Below are 17,538 nucleotides of genomic sequence, written 5' to 3'. Positions count from 1 at the left end.
AACAAAATAATAGACCACCATCTCTTGTCAAAAGAACCTAGGGAATTTCCCATAAAGGCTCAAACAGCTGATAAAACCAAATTTAAATCCCAAGGATTCATAGGTTCCTTGATGGGGGGATTAATCTGTTATCCACTGAAAAAAGCTACGCACCAGAGAGTGAGAAGCAAGAGGCTGGGGGGGGGGGGGGGGGGGGGTACTGACAAGGCCAAGATCTGGCCCTTGATAATACTCAAGGCCAGCTTCATTTCTAAACCCATTTGCAGGAAATAAGGATCCTACTTATGACATACTTCCTGGGGTGCCAACCCCTGGATCCACACCAAGAAACATGCTCTCCAGACTATAGTAAAAGGATTCTGGAAGCCGGCTTCGTGGCATTAATCAAAGTAGACACTACCGAAGGAGATAACCCCCGATCCTTTAGAATGTGGGTTTCAATAGCCAAACCCCTAAATGTAACATCCGTAAGGTAGGATGGAATACTGGACCTTGTGCGAGAAGGTCTGGCCATAATGGCAGAATCCAAGGGAACCCTACCGCCATCTTTATGATTTCAGCAAGCTAAGATCTTCTGGGCCACACTGGGGCCACTAGAATAACCTCCTTTTGTTCCTGCGGAGAAGACGCAGAAGTAGCAAACCTGGAGAAAATGCATAGATCAGTGAAAACTGATCCCATGGGAAGACTAATGCGTCTGTTCCGCATGCTAGCGGATCCCTCGTTCGACCTAAAGTTGTTGACTGTTGAATCTGGACACAAACCGGTCCATGTCTGGAAAGACCATTCCCCGGAAATTATTTTTGGTGACTCAAGTAGTCCGCCTGCCAGTCTTCTATTCCTGGAATGAAAATTGCCGATAGGCAAGGAATGTTGTGTTCTGCCCAAGCTAGAACCTCTCACCTTTTTGGGCTGCATGACTTCTCGTGCCACCCTGGCGATTGATGTAAGCCACAGCCGTGGCATTGTCAGACTGAATCCAGACAGGATAATCCCGTAGTCTGTGTCCAAGATTCTTTGGCCAGAGATACTGCCCGCATCTACAAAATGTTGATGGGCAAGGTCTCTTCTTCCAGGACTGCTTCCCAGCCTAGAAGGCTGGCATGTGTTACCACTTTACAGGATACTGGCAGAAAGGATTTCGCCTTTTGGAGGTTGCTGGATATCAACCAATTTAGGCTCTGACATACGTTGGGAGACCAGCATTTTGGAAAATCCAAAGCCTGAATCTTTGTTCCAGACAGACAGGATGGTGTTTTGTAGCAGTCTTAAGTGAAACTGCACAAAAGTTTCACTTAACTGCACGAAGGAGGCCACCATTTTCCCCCCCCAACAATCTCATGTACAGCCGAATGGAAGGCTTTCTTTGTTTTGACAAGTTGAATTAGTCCTATAATGGAACAGATTCTTCTCTGGGGTAATACCACCTTTCTGTACGGTATCTATGACCAGCCCCAAGTACCGTAATCTCCTTGATTGTTTTAAGGAGGATTTTTCTAGGTTTAGTATCCAACCCAGAGATTCCAGGTAGTTTACAGCTGTGATCAGACTCTGGTTTAGACCCGACACTGAATGATCTATTAAAAGTAGATCTAAATAGATTAGGACCGTTATGCCTTGAGCCCTCAATCTGGCTAAAGGAGGTGCCAGAATCTTTGAGAACACCCGTGGTGCTGTGGCTAGACCAAATGGCAGGGCCACAAACTGAAAATGTTTTTTATTTCGAAGCACGGAAATTTCTGGTGAGCGGGAAATATTGGCATGTGGAGATGTGCATCTTTGATATCGATTGAAGCTAAAAACTCCTCTGCTTGCAGGATGGAAACCAATCTGATTGGCTCCATGCGAAAGGATCAGATGTTTAAGTGCCGATTCAGATCTTTGAGACCTAGAATGGGTCTTACCTCTGGTTTTGGAACCGTGAAAAGGTTTGAATAAAAATCTGTGCCCTGTTCCTCTAAGGGAACCTCTGATAACTGATAATAGATGATCCAGAGGTAGAAAGACTCTGGATCCCTGGGAACATGGATCTTTGAAAACGAGACGGAAATTCTCAGAACTCTAGTTTGTAACCTAGAGAAACTGAAGAAGCCACCCATCTGTCTTGACATTGTTCCCACTAGATCTTTGAAAACTGCAGGAGCCTTCCCCCCATCCAGGCAAGCTTGGGTGCCCCTTCGTAAGGAGGCTTTCTGGCCAAAGATCTTTTGACCCCAGTGCTGCCCTTGGGGTCTTGCCCTTGAACCTGGCAGTTGCAGCCGTCGAGGCTGCCTAGAGGCTGATGCCCCTGACACAGGAGAGGAAGCACATTTAAAAGGACATACGTTTGAACTTCTTTACTGGTAAAGGAGAGCTTCTCATTTAGAGGTCCTTTGGATGTATATTTATCCAAATAGTCTCCAAATAGCCGTTCACCATGAAGGGGGAACTGGCCAACAGTTTCTTCTTTTTTTACACTGCTTCGGCTGACCAGTTTTTCAGCCGCAGAACTCTGAGCAAATGCACTAGTCCAAGGCTAAGCCTTGAGACTTGAATGATAGAATCTTTCATAGCATCTACTGTGAAACAGTGCATCTGATACGCCAGCCCATTGCTGGGCCTGCTGATCAGGCAGAATCTTAAGTATCTCCACAAACTGTTCCTTAATGGACGGAGATACACCGATTGCCACAAGAATCGGCTGCGCTACTGAACTTGCTAAAGACATATTGCTTTTGGAAAGAAGTTCCAACTTTTTATCTGTTGGAGCCTTTAACATTAGAGCATTATCCACCAGACATGTGAGACTTTTGTTCACTGAGGCAATTGCAGCATCAATAGCTGGAACTCCCATTTCTTATAGAAATCCTCTTCCATAGGATAAATGGAGAATTTCTTAGGAGGATAATATTGTTTATCCGTATGTTCCCATTCAGAATACATAAGCTTTTTTAGCCATGAACAAATGGGAAAAAACATCCCCAGATGGGGGAGGTTTTCATGATCCCAAACCAGAGGTGGGTTCATCAAGAGCCTGCACTGCAGGCAGCAAAGACTTTGTCCAAACATTCTTTTGGAAATGGACTTAGTTTATTGTGAAACCATTGACCCTTTAGAGGAGTTCCTGGTCCCTTTTCCACTCATAGCCTAAAGCACCAAAGCAGAGGCACTACCAAAAGAATGTACACTTCTAGGTTATAGTCCAGCGCTATAAGCGGCTATTAATAACCAGCCTGTTAATAATGTAATAATGTGTTAAAGGGAAAATGCCTGCGTCACCAACCCGACTTCCTGCTCATGCGTTTCTCCATGGCCAGCAGCAGCTACACAGTGCTATAAAAACTTCCTCCACGTGCGGCCAGCATCTACGCCTCCCAACTTCAGGCGCTTTGCAAACAGCTGATATGGCGGCGGGGGTAAAAACCACCACTGAGCAGCCTCGCTGTTATGTTTATTTTAATTTTTAAAAGGAATGCTTTCGGCATATAGGTCCCCCGAAGGGGTTAATTTAATTTCAATGTTGGGCACACAGGATAACCATTCCCCCTTTTCTTACCAGAGGGGAGGAGAAAATGAAGGCTTTTGACAGTGCTGTTTCCAGCATCAAGCGGCGAGTGCTCAATACAGCTCCCAGTGGTGACACATAGGCATGACAACATAACTTAAAAGGAGAAATTCAAGAAAATTTCCACTTACCTTTCCTCGCTGTAGGGTCATCTGAGATTAACCTAATCTTCACCCTTCATGGTAGGCTCCGAAACCTTCAGGAACAGGGGAACCTAGAGGTTGCCTACAATCCTGGACCTGCAACAGCACCCTACCAGTAAACGTTTATGGCCTTACTACCAAAAAGTAAGGGATCCCAGGGTCCAGCTCTCTAAAAAGAAGCATTTGCATGCAAAACCTTGTTTCTTCAGACACGAGGCCCAGGTACCATTCCTTTTGCCCATGAAAGGACACTGAACAGATCCAGTCAGCATGGCTAGCCCCAGCAAGGATTGCTTCCAGTGGAGCTCAAATCTTTACTCGTGAACACCACCTTAGACACTGGCGAAAAAACCGAGGACTCCCAGTAGTGGGAGGGGTTACATAGGGAGTGCACTTATCTTAGGGCGTGCCAATTTCCATCACCTATCAGTGGCCCTATAACCCACATAGTAACTACTATGGCTTTGTGTCCCCTGATGTATGAAAAGAAATGCATTTTTGCTATAATATCCACAAAAAAAAAAAAAAACATTTTTTTCCTCTCAGTTTAGGCTGATACATATTCTACTTTTTTTAACCAAAAATAATTTGCAATAAGTGTTTGGTTTGCACAAAAGTTAGTGTTTACAAAATAGGGGATAGTTTTATTGCATTTTTATAATTTTTACTAGTAATGGCGGTGATCAGTGATTTTTATCATGACTGCAACATTATGGCAGACACTTCGGACATGGACACATTTTTGGGACCATTGTCATTTATACAGCAATCAGTGCTATACAAATGCACAGATTCCTGTTTAAATGACACTGGCAGTGAAGGGGTTAACCACCAGGGGGCAGTGTAAGGATTAAGTATGTTCTGGGGAGTGTTTCGAGCTGTGGAGGGGCATGGCTACATGTGGCACATCACTGATCTCTGCTCCGATCACAGGGAGAAGAGATCAGCGACACTGTCACTAGGCAGAACAGGGAGATGCTCATTTACATTACCATCTCCCCATGAGGCAATCACAGGTAGTGCTGCGGTGATAGCATCCGCAGGACCCACGTCCTGACTCACGACATATGCGATGGCACGGCAGCAAATTGCTTCTGCTCATTGGAACCCTCCTCCCCTCCGGCGCCACAATTCGCACCTTTCAGGGGGGGGGGGGGGGTGCAGGTACCTGTACAGTACAGGCATCTGCACCCACTTCTGGCATAGATTCTGCAGAAGGTACGCCCCTTTCCGCAGGTCCCCCGCTGCCTGCTGGGAAACACACGGATCCCAGAGACAGTGGGGACCATCCTTATTGCGTAGCGCGATTCGTGCATGCGGAGTAGGGAACCGGGAAATGAAGCCGCAAGGCTCCACTTCCTGATTCCCATACCCAAGATGGCGGCGGCACCACCCGAGAGACGATCGAGACATTGCGGGCGCGCTGGGCGGGTGTCATCATTTTAAAAGTCAGCAGCTGCAGTATTTGTAGCTGCTGGCTTTAAAAAAAAATTAAAAAAATTAAAAAAAAAGCGGACTCCCGCTTTAATGACCAAGTAAGCTCATTTAGCCTATTGCAAAGAATAAAATAATTTTACATTTTTTAGGGATTCATTCTAAATGCTTACCTTAAATTTCTTTTGGGACTCATTTTTACAGGCTTGTTTTAACTGTAGAGATTTCTAAATCAACCACGACAGGTCTAGCTTGTGATAGATCTAACGTTAAAAAAAAAAAAAAAAAAAAAAAGGTTTATAGTGGTTGGACGTTTCATTTTATTACGCTTGGGCCAAAATGAATTTTGGTTATTTAGGTTAATACAAAATATTGCATATAAAAATTTAGTATCCTCTATGTCAGCCAAGTGGGAAGAGAACTAGGAACCTTCACATTTAACACGAATGCAAATCTAAGTAGCTTAAGCTGAAACACAAAAAAGGCACATTATTCTGACTACTCTATTCAGACTGTACCATAGCAAGTTTCAATCAATGTGAGCTCATTTTGCTGGCTGTATGTTGGGGGCGGGCATATCAGCACAAGTCCAATCATTGGAGGAGAGCAAGCTGAGTTCCCAGCACAGCCAGAAAACAGAGCACAACCACACCGTGCCTAGTACCTAGTATGGTCAGTTTAACCACTTGCCGACTACTCACAGCGGCAGAATGCACTCCTGCGCAGATTGATAGCTATATGGCGGGCACTTTGAGTATAGGGGGCGCACCCCCGCAAAGTTTACCGGGCACCTATGATCGCTCCTGAGCAAGAATGGGGATTTGTGTGTAAATGCACAAAGCCATGTTCTGACAGGGGTGAGGAGAGTGACCTGTTCCTAGTGTAGAGGAACAACAATCTGTCTCCTACCCCCACAGTTGACACACAATGTGGGAACACATTAAACCCCTTGATCGCCCCCTAGTGTTAACCTTCCCTGCCAGTGACATTTATACTGTAATCAGTTCTTTTTATAGCACTGATCACTGTATAAAATGTCAAGGTCCCAAAAATGTGTCAAGTGTCTGCTTAATAATCTATATCTCCATCTTGATCTCTCATAAATCTATCCCCTATTTTGTAGAAGCTGTAGCGTTTGTGCAAATATACGCTTATTACGAATTTAATTAAAATGATATATATCTAAACTGATGACGTTTTTTTTAAGCACTTTACTTCTTTTGTTTAGCACTTTAGTGTAAAAAAGTAAACCGCAGGAGGAGATCAAATACCACCAAAAGAAAAGTTGTGTGAAAAAATAAAAAATTTTTAAAAAAAAGACAAATTCTGTTTGGGTACAGCATTGCAAAATTGTCAGTTAAAGCGCTGCAGCGCCGCATCACAAAAATCTTTCCGGGGCTGAAGTAAAGGGAAAGCAGAAGGACTGGCAGGAGTTTTACACAAAAGCAGGATGCTTTTTCATACAAGTTTGTTACAGCAGGCATCCGGAATTAAAGGTTGGGCAACTCTTAATTGCATTACCACCAGTTAAGAGGATTTTGACCCAGTTTGAAAAAAAAAAAAAAAATCAGTCAGCAGCTAGCTGCTGAAATAAGGACACTTGCGCACCCAAGAATCTAGCACAGTCCTCACCGCACCAGTCTACAGGTTCCAGTGCTAGAATGTTTACTGTGGCAAACCAGCCATGACTCCTTGCAGCTTCACAGCCGATTTCCCACTATGTATGCACCAGCTGCGCTCTTTGAAGGGTCTCACAGCCTTTTGGGACCTGTGATGTGTCCCAGAATGCTGCAGAAAAGGAGTAGTGAGGGGTCCAATTTCTGCTCCGATTGTCTAAGCCAGGGTTTCTCAACTCCAGTCCTCAAGAGGCCACAACAGGTCAGGTTTTCAGACTCTCCATTATTTTGCACAGGTGATTTGATCAGCTTCACTGCCTTAGTAATTACCACAGCTGTTTCATCTGAGGAAAATCCTAAAAAAAGTGACCTATTGGGGTGCCTTGAGGACTGGAGTTGAGAAACACTGGCCTAGGCAATCCAAAGGTGGTGGCGCTGGAGGGGATTTAACCAGTTGCCGACCGCCGCACGCCGATGTACGTCGGTACAATGGCACGGGCAGGCATAAGGACATACATGTACGTCCCTTGCCTCCCGCGGGTCGGGGGCCCGATCGGGCCCCCGCCCGGTGCCTGCGGCGGTCGGTATTCGTACGGGAGCGATCCCGGACGAGGGGACGGCCATTCATTCATGGCCACCCCCTCGCGATCGCTCCCGACGAATAGAAATCCTCGGTGACATCACTTCCTCTCCTGTAATGTAAACACAGGAGAGGAAGTGATGTATTCTCTCCTCCGTGTCGGTATTTTTCGTTCCGACACGGAGGAGAGCGGATCAGTAAGTTGCACCAACACTCACACACACAGTAGAACATGCCAGGCACACTCACACCCCCCCTTTACCCCCCGATCACCCCCCCAATTACCCCTGCCCCCCAGTCACAGTGACACCAATGTCATTTTTTTTTTTTTTTTTTTTTGCATTGGTGTCATTTGTGACTGTAATAACTGTTAGGGCAGTTAGAGTTAGCCCCCTTTAGTTCTAATGTACCCCCCTAACCCCCCCAATAAAGGTTTAACCCCGTGATCACCCCCCGTCGCCAGTGTCACTAAGGCTGGGTTCACATTGCAGCGGTTTATGAGAACGAATGTGATTCGCACCGCACTGCAGTGCAAATCACATCCGATCTCTGTGCGATTCGAGTTCAGCCATTCGCCGCACCCGCCGCACCCGCCACACCCGCCGCACCCGCCGCAAATTCGCACGGGACCCTTTTTTTGGCCCGCAGCAGAATCGGATCGCATGGGTGTTCACACCATGCGATCCGAGTTTGCAGATCGCACTGCGATATGCGAACTGATCTGGGGGTGTCAGTAACATTTCACTGACACTCCCAGCAGTTCGCATAGGGCAGTGTGAACTGCCGCCGGGAGGCATGCGATGCGGGAACCCGCCGCGGATTCGCGGCGTTTCCGCATCGCTCCAGTGTGAACCCAGCCTAATAAGCGATCATTTTTCTGATCGCCGTATTAGTGTCACAGGTGACGCTAGTTAGGCAGGTAGGTATTTAGGTTCGCCGCAGCTTTTTATAGCGCCAGGGACCCCCATATACTACCGCATAAAGCCCCCTGATTGCCCCCTAGTTAACCCTTTCACCAGTGATCACCATATAACTGTTACAGGTGACGCTGGTTGGTTAGTTATTTTTTTATAGTTTCAGGGCACCCGCCATTTATTACCTAATAAAGGTTTAACCCCCTGATCACCCGGCGGGTGTCATTTGTGACTAATAACTGTTAGGGCAGTTAGGGTTAGCCCCCTTTAGTTCTAAGGTACCCCCCTAACCCCCCCAATAAAGGTTTAACCCCGTGATCACCCCCCGTCGCCAGTGTCACTAAGGCTGGGTTCACATTGCAGCGGTTTATGAGAACGGATGTGATTCGCACCGCACTGCAGTGCAAATCACATCCGATCTCTGTGCGATTCAAGTTCAGCCATTCGCCGCACCCGCCGCACCCGCCGCAAATTCGCACGGGACCCTTTTTTTGGCCCGCAGCAGAATCGGATCGCATGGGTGTTCACACCATGCGATCCGAGTTTGCAGATCGCACTGCGATATGCGAACTGATCTGGGGGTGTCAGTAACATTTCACTGACACTCCCAGCAGTTCGCATAGGGCAGTGTGAACTGCCGCCGGGAGGCATGCGATGCGGGAACCCGCCGCGCATTCGTGACGTTCCCGCATCGCTCCAGTGTGAACCCAGCCTAATAAGCGATCGTTTTTCTGATCGCTGTATTAGTGTCACAGGTGACGCTAGTTAGGCAGGTAGGTATTTAGGTTCGCTGCAGCTTTTTATAGCGCCAGGGACCCCCATATACTACCGCATAAAGCCCCCTAATTGCCCCCTAGTTAACCCTTTCACCAGTGATCACCATATAACTGTTACAGGTGACGCTGGTTGGTTAGTTATTTTTTTATAGTTTCAGGGCACCCGCCATTTATTACCTAGTCTCACTAGTGTACCCCTAAATTTAGGGGTGTCTACTTTCCAAAATGGGGTCATTTGGGGGGGGTTTGTGCCATCTTGGCATTTTATGGCCTTCAAAACTGTAACGCCCTTAGAAAGCCTGAAGGCGGTGCTTGGTTTTCGGGGCCCCGTACGCGGCTAGGCTCCCAAAAAGTCCCACATATGTGGTATCCCCATACTCAGGAGAAGCAGCAGAATTTATTTTGGGGTGTCATTTCACATATGCCCATGGCATGCGTGAGCAATATATCATTTAGTGACAACTTTGTGAAAAAAAAAATAAAAAAAAAAAGTTTGTAATTTTCCCGCAACTTGTGGCAAAATATAAAATATTCCATGGACTCAACATGCCTCTCAGCAAATAGCTTGGGGTGTCTACTTTCTAAAATGGGGTCATTTGTGGGGGTTTTGTGCCATCTTGGCATTTTATGGCCTTCAAAACTGTAATAGGTAGTGAGGAGTGAAATCAAAAAATTACGCCCTTAGAAAGCCTGAAGGCGGTGCTTGGTTTTCGGGGCCCCGTACGCGGCTAGGCTCCCAAAAAGTCCCACATATGTGGTATCCCCGTACTCAGGAGAAGCAGCAGAATTTATTTTGGGGTGTCATTTCACATATGCCCATGGCATGCATGAGCAATATATCATTTAGTGACAACTTTGTTAAAAAAAAAAAAAAAAAAAAAAAGTTTGTAATTTTCCTGCAACTTGTGGCAAAATCTAAAATATTCCATGAACTCAACATGCCTCTCAGCAAATAGCTTGGGGTGTCTACTTTCTAAAATGGGGTCATTTGTGGGGGTTTTGTGCCATCTTGGCATTTTATGGCCTTCAAAACTGTAATAGGTAGTGAGAAGTGAACTCAAAAATTTACGCCCTTAGAAAGCCTGAAGGCGGTGCTTGGTTTTCGGGGCCCCGTACGCGGCTAGGCTCCCAAAAAGTCCCACATATGTGGTATCCCCATACTCAGGAGAAGCAGCAGAATTTATTTTGGGGTGTCATTTCACATACGCCCATAGCATGTGTGAGCAATATATCATTTAGTGACAACTTTGTGTAAAAAAAAAAAAAAAAATTTTTTTTTTGTCATTATTCAATCGCTTGAGGCAAAAAAATAAAATATTCAATGGGCTCAACATGCCTCTTATCAATTTCCTTAGGGGGTCTACTTTCCAAAATGGGGTCATTTGGGGGGGTTTTGTACTGCCCTGCCATTTTAGCACCTCAAGAAATGAGATAGGCAGTCGTAAACTAAAAGCTGCGTAAATTCCAGAAAACGTACCTTAGTTTGTAGATGTGACAACTTTTGCGCAAACCAATAAATATACAATTATTGACTTTTTTTTTACCAAAGACATGTGGCTGAATACATTTTGGCCTAAATGTATGACTAAAATTGAGTTTATTGGATTTTTCTAATAACAAAAAGTAGAAAATATCTTTTTTTCAAAATTTGCGGTCTTTTTACGTTTATATCGCAAAAAATAAAAATCGCAGAGGCAATCAAATACCATCAAAAGAAAGCTCTATTTGTGGGAAGAAAAGGACGCAAATTTTGTTTGGGTACAACATTGCATGACCGCGCAATTACCAGTTAAAGCAGCGCAGTGCCAAAGTGTAAAAAGACCTCTGGTCATTTACCAGCAAAATGGTCCGGTCTGAAAGTGGTTAAGCAGAACTTTTGGGTGAAGTCCTGCTTTAACTTTTATCAAAGCCATACCACCCAAGTCTGTATTTGCTCCCTCCACTCCCTTCAACCAACATGCCTATACCAATGGCTGCCATGGAGAAGCTGTACACAATTTGGCCTGCATTACAAAGACAGCAACCTGGAGCATTGAAGGCCTGGATGAGGGTTGGTTCAGTGTAGACCTCTTTATAGCTTTAAACTACTATAGCAGTACCACACCAGTCAAATTCTGCCAGACATACCATTAAGTTGTATATTCTTCAGGAGGCTTAGCCTATGTCTCTCTCGTCTTATTTTGCAGAAGCTAAAAAACAGAAGATTTGTAAGGCTCACTTATTGGTACAGAAATTATATTGTAGGTTAATCTAGGCTGCTATTGCAGTACTCCATGGAAGTGTTCTCTAAACAGGTCATTGATGCACAATCAATGGACTACAAACATTTGTCACAGCCCAAACTGCCTGTCTTAACAGAAAAGGAAAAGACGAGACAATGCTGAAGTTACGCGACTAGTGCACATCAGGCCTAAACTGGCAAGGTTGGGAACAGTCAGAATGCCTGGTCTTATGGAAACTAATTTTGGGTAGATACAGTATAGGTCGCTCACCCTTGTTACTTTAGAACCTCTGTGGCAAATCGGTCCTAGTTTGTAAAAAAAAAAAAACAAAAAAAAAAAAACACAAAACAAAAACCACCACACACGACAATACGCATCTTTTTTTTTTTTTTTCTTTTTTTTTTTTTTTTTTTTTTTTTTTTTGCCACATCAGTGTTTCTATACCAGAGACTAGGTTCAGCTTATCGCTCACTCGTGTCTCATTCTCCATTCCACATCATCGTAGCATATTTAGTTATACAAATTTTAAGATTAGTATAATCACCTAAGGATATTGTAACATTTAATTTAAGTACAAAGGTAGTAAAAGATCCCCTAGTATTTAGGGGCTACACACCATGCCAGTATCTATTATCCTGGTATCCCATATCTAATACAAAATTTTCCTCTCCCTACTCCTCCCCTCCACCCCCCCCCCCCCTCCTATCCCCAATCCATTAGAAGACACCGAGCACAGAATGCATCGTAGGAATAAATGAAGGAGCTATATAGGCTAAGAAACACCTTTTCTGTCACAATAACTTATAGGGGAATCCCCATTCTTCCCAATCCAGAGCCCCATATCTTTTTAAATTTCTTACCGTTACCCTGCTTAATAAAGAAAACCCTTTCCTTACCAATAGTTTCCCTTATATTATCCAACCATATATCTGATAGTGGACTAGAATGTGCTTGCCAATTCTGGGCAATTAATTTCCTTGCCTGGAAAAGGCATCTAGTAACTGGTTCAAATATATTTTTAGGGATTTTATATCCCTCCGGTATAGCCAACAAGCAGGTCCTCACTGTTGCCTCCAATGTCAACCCGAAGATTCCATTCACATGGTCTATAACTTGTGTCCAGTATCTAAACAGTTTTGGACACCTCCAAAACATATGAATGAAATCCCCAACCCGACCACATCTGGGGCACTGATCATTATCTCTCCATCCCATTTTGAACATTTTCCTAGGCGTGTAATATACCTGGTGGAAAAAAAAGAGTTGAGAGGCTTTCTGTGCCGGAGAAATAGAGACCTTGGTTCCCTGTTCCACTATCCAGTCCCAATCGGGTATGGACATCGGACCCACATCTCTCTCCCATTTCCCTTTACTTTTAATCATACCGCTTCGGTCTAACAATTTATCTCCCAGCCTGTTATACAGGAATGAAATCAATCCTTTGAGCGTGTCCCTGGACATAATTTGAGATAACACTGGGATCTCGATCAGCTGCATCTCCTGTGATCTAAATTGGGCCTGGATTGCGTGTCTGACCTGAAAATATTTATAAAGCGAGTGATTCGATAAGGAGAATTCAGACCTTAAGTCAGCAAATGATCTAATTTCTGAGTCCTGAAGCATTTGCGCTAGTTTATATATCCCTTGGTTTACCCACTCCTTACATTTTTCAACTTTAAATAGCTCATCTAAATTCCTATTGTCCCATAAGGGAGCCAACACGGATACCTGTTGGTATCCCAACAAGGCCTTAGCTGTTTTCCAGATTTTAACAATCTGGGTAATCGTTGGACAACGCATATTAAACGAATTTGCTTCAAGCGCTTCCATAAGCGTGTTATGTGGGCATCCTGACATTAATAGCCTATGGCAGGGATTGGCTTCATTTTTTGTTATTGCTCCAGCTAGGTGTTTGACAATACGCATCTTAAAGCTACGGTATAACGATAATTGAGATTTACAAAAGCGTTAGCCTTTGTGTGGCAGGTATACATGGCAGTTTACATACAAATTTCCTAATAAATTCTGCCCACAAACTCCAACACGTCCTTTTGGTATTCTTCATCAGGGGGGGGATCAGGGATAAAATTAACGTAGAAAATGTTGAATGTAAAACCAAAGCATCTTTCTTCTGGATAGACGGGATATACCTTGGGCAGGAATGCTCAGGCTGAAGCTTACAAGAGGCCACATTAATGGATTACACCCAAAGATGGACAAGCCCTACACTGGACCACGGTTTAGGTGGGATCTGTCTAGGCACCAAGCCAGATACTTTTTGTAGGCAGGGACCACGGGCCCCTTTAGTGTGTAGAAAAGTTCTAATGTCCAGCTACATTCCTCCTGTGGTCACTGATCCCAGCACCACCTCTTCAGGCACCGCCAGCCCACCTGGCTGCAGATGCCCCTTTCCTTAGCCCTCCTGGCTAATCTTCTACAGTCCACCCAGACTGACGCTTCAGTCCCCTCAAGCGGTCTCAGTCCTCCCAGACTTGCTCACCAGCCCAAGTGGTTGTCTTCTCCTTGGAGATCTCCCGGACATTCTCTTTGGCTCCTGCTGTTCATACCTGCTCCCGTGCCACTGGCCAGGACGCCTCCTTGGCTTGTCAGAGGATCCCTCCTGCACCTGAGCTCCCAGCCCCGAGGTCAACTCCCCACCCCCCAGACTAGGGGTTATCTTCAAAGGCCACCATCAGCCTCCTCAGCACTCCATCTCCAGACTTATACCCAAACTCTCCTGCCCCTGCTGGCCTGGCCCAGAGTATTTAAGCAGTGCCTGTCCCCTTACAGTACTTCAGGGTATTTTCATGAATACTCCAGGTGGCCCCTCCTTAATTACCTTCCATTCTTCTGCAAGCTTATCCAAGGTTCCAGCAAGTAGGGGGGAGGCATTGGAGGTGCTGCCTGATGAGTCACCTGACCTACCTGAGTCACTTAAACCCCGATTAAGAATAAACCCAAACTTGGATGCCAGCCAAGCCAAAGTTTGCCTACACAAAAAGGCTATATTCAGCTCCCATTCTAGCACACTAGAGGGTGCTACAGTAGCTAAAGGAGTGGGAATACCAGATATCTTAATACAGTATGTGTGGTACAACTGAAACCACCTGTCCAATCACTAACACCTGCAATCTGCCTAGGTGCTTTTCCTTTGACGTAATGTATTGCATGTCCAGTCAAATGGTGGTCTGGTGTGTGGCTTCTTCATTTTCCAGTGTAATCCATGTATGTGGCCTCTTGCTTTAGTGTCCCTGTCCAGTCTATCCAAAAGACTTTTGGTTTTCAACTGCTCTGGTTTATGTTCAACATTCCTATATAGCAAAGATATCCCTGATGAAGATTGTGACCAATAAGATAGAAACACGTCGTGGGCAGGATTTATAATCAAGAAGTTTGTAAGTGTAAACTGCCATGTATACCAGCTAGACAAAGGGTTAGTACTTTGTATATTAAATAGTATTGTTTGTTAAACTAGAGTTTACATTTTAAGATATGTATTCTCCTAATTTGTTGTACAAATAAAGCACTTATTACGTTAATACAATTCGGTGTACTCCTTTGCTGCCTACAAGTTCAGGGAGAGTCTAGCTTGGGACGATGTAACAGTGGCTATGTAAAGGTATAGGTTCTACTTGTGACCTAAAATGCTAGTTGCCTGGCTGTCTTATAGTCCCTTTGCCGTCAACTATTGAGTCACTGTATACATTCAGATAAATGAGTAGAGCATGCTGCAAATGCAGGAAACGTGCTACAAATGCACAGCACACTTTTAAGCCAAGCCCAAAAATGTATAGAAAAATGCATTGCAAACAGCGCAAAAACGCATTCAAGTGCGATTCAAACACACAAAGTGGTTGTAAACCCTTACAACACACTTTGACCTACAGGTAAGCCTAGATTAAGGCTTAACTGTAGGTCCAAGAAATATCTCCTAAACCTATATGGTTTAGGAGATATTTGCCCAAAGACAGGCACCGCTGTCTACGGCGCGCAGGCGCACTGAGCGCAGCATTGTCAACGACAAAGATGCCGCGTGTGTCGGCTCCCGTGCGCATGCACTGGAGTGACGTCATCGCGGCTTCGCTGAATGACAGCGGCAGAGCTGCGAGACCCCACCGAGAAGATGGATGCGCCGGACTACAGGGGACAGCGATGACTTCACTGGCTCCTGTGTCAGGTAAGTGACACATAATGGACTACTATGCGACGCATAGTAGTCCATTATGCTTTGCCTTTGCAGGGAATGAAAGAGGAAGTAAAGAGTTCTGTGCAGTTTCTGGTGTGAATGGGCCCCAAGTGCACAGCAGGTCAGTTCAAACTATTCCAGAAGTTTCAGTTTACATTTTTTCACTGTCTTTTCATAGCCAGAAAAAAAAAAAAAAAAAAAAAAAAAAGAAATCCACCCAAAAGCTCGTTTGACTGGGCTTCGCCTAGTGATCACAGTAGTGCAGTTAGTTTTGCACTCCTGTGACCTGTTTTCAGCAGAGTGGACTGGAGGCCACTCTCTGCTGACGTCAAGGATATCAGTCCAGGCACCGCGTCATTGTGACAATAAAGTCTGTATCTGCCAGGTGCCTGGACTGACACCCGTCTGCTTCTCAGCGAGCCACCTTAAAAAGTGTACCTGAAGCCAATAACAAAAAGCAATGCATGCAATACATTAAGGCAAAAACTTTCTGGGCGCAGCGCCCCAGCCTTTCCTTATACTTACCTGAGCCCTACTCAATCCAGTGATGTGCAGTGGCTCTCAACCATCATTGGTTCACAGCAGTGGAAATCACTGGCTCCCACTGCTGTCAATCAGCCAGTGAGCCAATGAGGAGAGTGGGGCAGGGGTTGAGCTGTGCTCTGTATGTGAATGGACAAATGTCCAGTCACGTGAGCGACCCCATAGCAAGAGGCTTGCTATTGGGAGCACTTGGCAGGGGAGGAGGAGCCAGAACTGCTGGTGGGGGGACCTAATAAGAGCATCAGGGTTACTCTGCAAATCCATTACACAGAGCAGGCAAGTAACTTTTTCCACCTTTTTTCCTGACTACTGTGCCATTTTAACTTTGCGTTCCCCACGAACAGCAATACAGTTCACTAACAAAGGTGAATTTTTTCCAAGTTTTGTGAAAAGATAATATATTGCTTGTCCCTAAAGAACACTGGCCATACAGGTCGTTTGTACAGTTCATTAGTCTGACACAGTCACCCTACAAATGAAGGGGGAAAAGAAACCGTCATGAACATACTTCTAGCAAATAGTAAGTGGAAACAAAAACGTTCACGTTTTACACTTACTGTATCACAAGGCATGTGCTACTTAGGGTTACTATAGCCAGACAGATCACCGATAGTGCCACCTCTCGCAGGAAAGGATGATCAGCAGCCTTCACCTGCAACAAATCCACATGCTCACAGCGAATTCCAAGAAAGCCTTTGAAACATCTGGGAATTAAAACGACAAAATCAAGAAATTACAAAAAAGATAAAATCAAACTGAGGATAATTAACACCAAAATAGTATTACTAGCTTAACTATGAAAACAAGTTGCATTCAAATATGAAAAAAGCCTGTGTATCAGTTTAAAAGAATCCTGTAAGAGCCTCTGAAGAACCCCAAGACTCCATGGAACCCTGATTGAGAAACCCCCGCTTTAAAAAAAGATAAAAAACTTCCAAAGTAAATCTCAATGAGGGCGTTTAAAAATCAGGTACGTGTTTGGTCAGAGGCCACACAGCCGTACATCAAAAGCCGGTACAAGCTCTAAAGAACTGAATGGAGACTACATAGCACATGCACAGGTCTTGGCAGGGTTTGTGTGGCCTCACTTGGCAGGGATAGGAGGCATCCTTCAGGCCTCATTTCTATATCCAAATGCCAGGATGCCCTGACCGGCAAAGCTTCTGCATTCATTGGAAAAGTCAAAGCTTACCCACCCCTTCCTTCCCAACATATTTCTTTGAGGTAGCCCATTAAATATGGGCCATAAGGAAAGCATCGGAAGGTGAGAGGGGGCATGTAAGAGTTGACTCTACAAGACTTGTCCTTTGGAAAGTTCCAGCATTTGGGGGCAATCAGATAAACTAGCAATTGCATACAGAGTTTCAGACATGTTTGTTTTAAGGCAGACATTATGTTAAATATTGACAAAGGCTTCCATGTATAATCACGGTTCTGCCAAGCCTGAACTGCAAACATTACATTTGCATAACATTATTATGAAGTTGTGCATCACGTCAAGTATGGACATGGAGGTCTACATACTCTAGCCATTACTGATCAGAATAAAGCAGGTCTGGTTTCATTGGGATATTTCACTT

General features: G+C 44.8%; 1 protein-coding gene across 1 annotated transcript in view; it reads right to left on the bottom strand.

The window, feature by feature from the left end:
• LOC143929882 (protransforming growth factor alpha-like) overlaps positions 1-17,538 on the bottom strand; it is a 62,037-nt gene that overhangs the window by 16,665 nt on the left and 27,834 nt on the right. Inside the window, exons 5-6 of the mRNA XM_077453839.1 lie at positions 16,516-16,662; positions 11,135-11,196 (exon numbers count right to left, since the gene is read on the bottom strand). Coding sequence (XP_077309965.1) covers positions 11,135-11,196; positions 16,516-16,662 — 209 coding nt within the window. The remainder of the gene's footprint in view (positions 1-11,134; positions 11,197-16,515; positions 16,663-17,538) is intronic.

This window comes from Lithobates pipiens, unplaced genomic scaffold (assembly GCF_037356315.1).
Source record: "Lithobates pipiens isolate NorthernLeopardFrog02 unplaced genomic scaffold, aLitPip1_a1.2 Scaffold_25, whole genome shotgun sequence".
NCBI lineage: Eukaryota > Metazoa > Chordata > Amphibia > Anura > Ranidae > Lithobates > Lithobates pipiens.
This window is presented reverse-complemented; position numbering and strand designations above follow the sequence as displayed.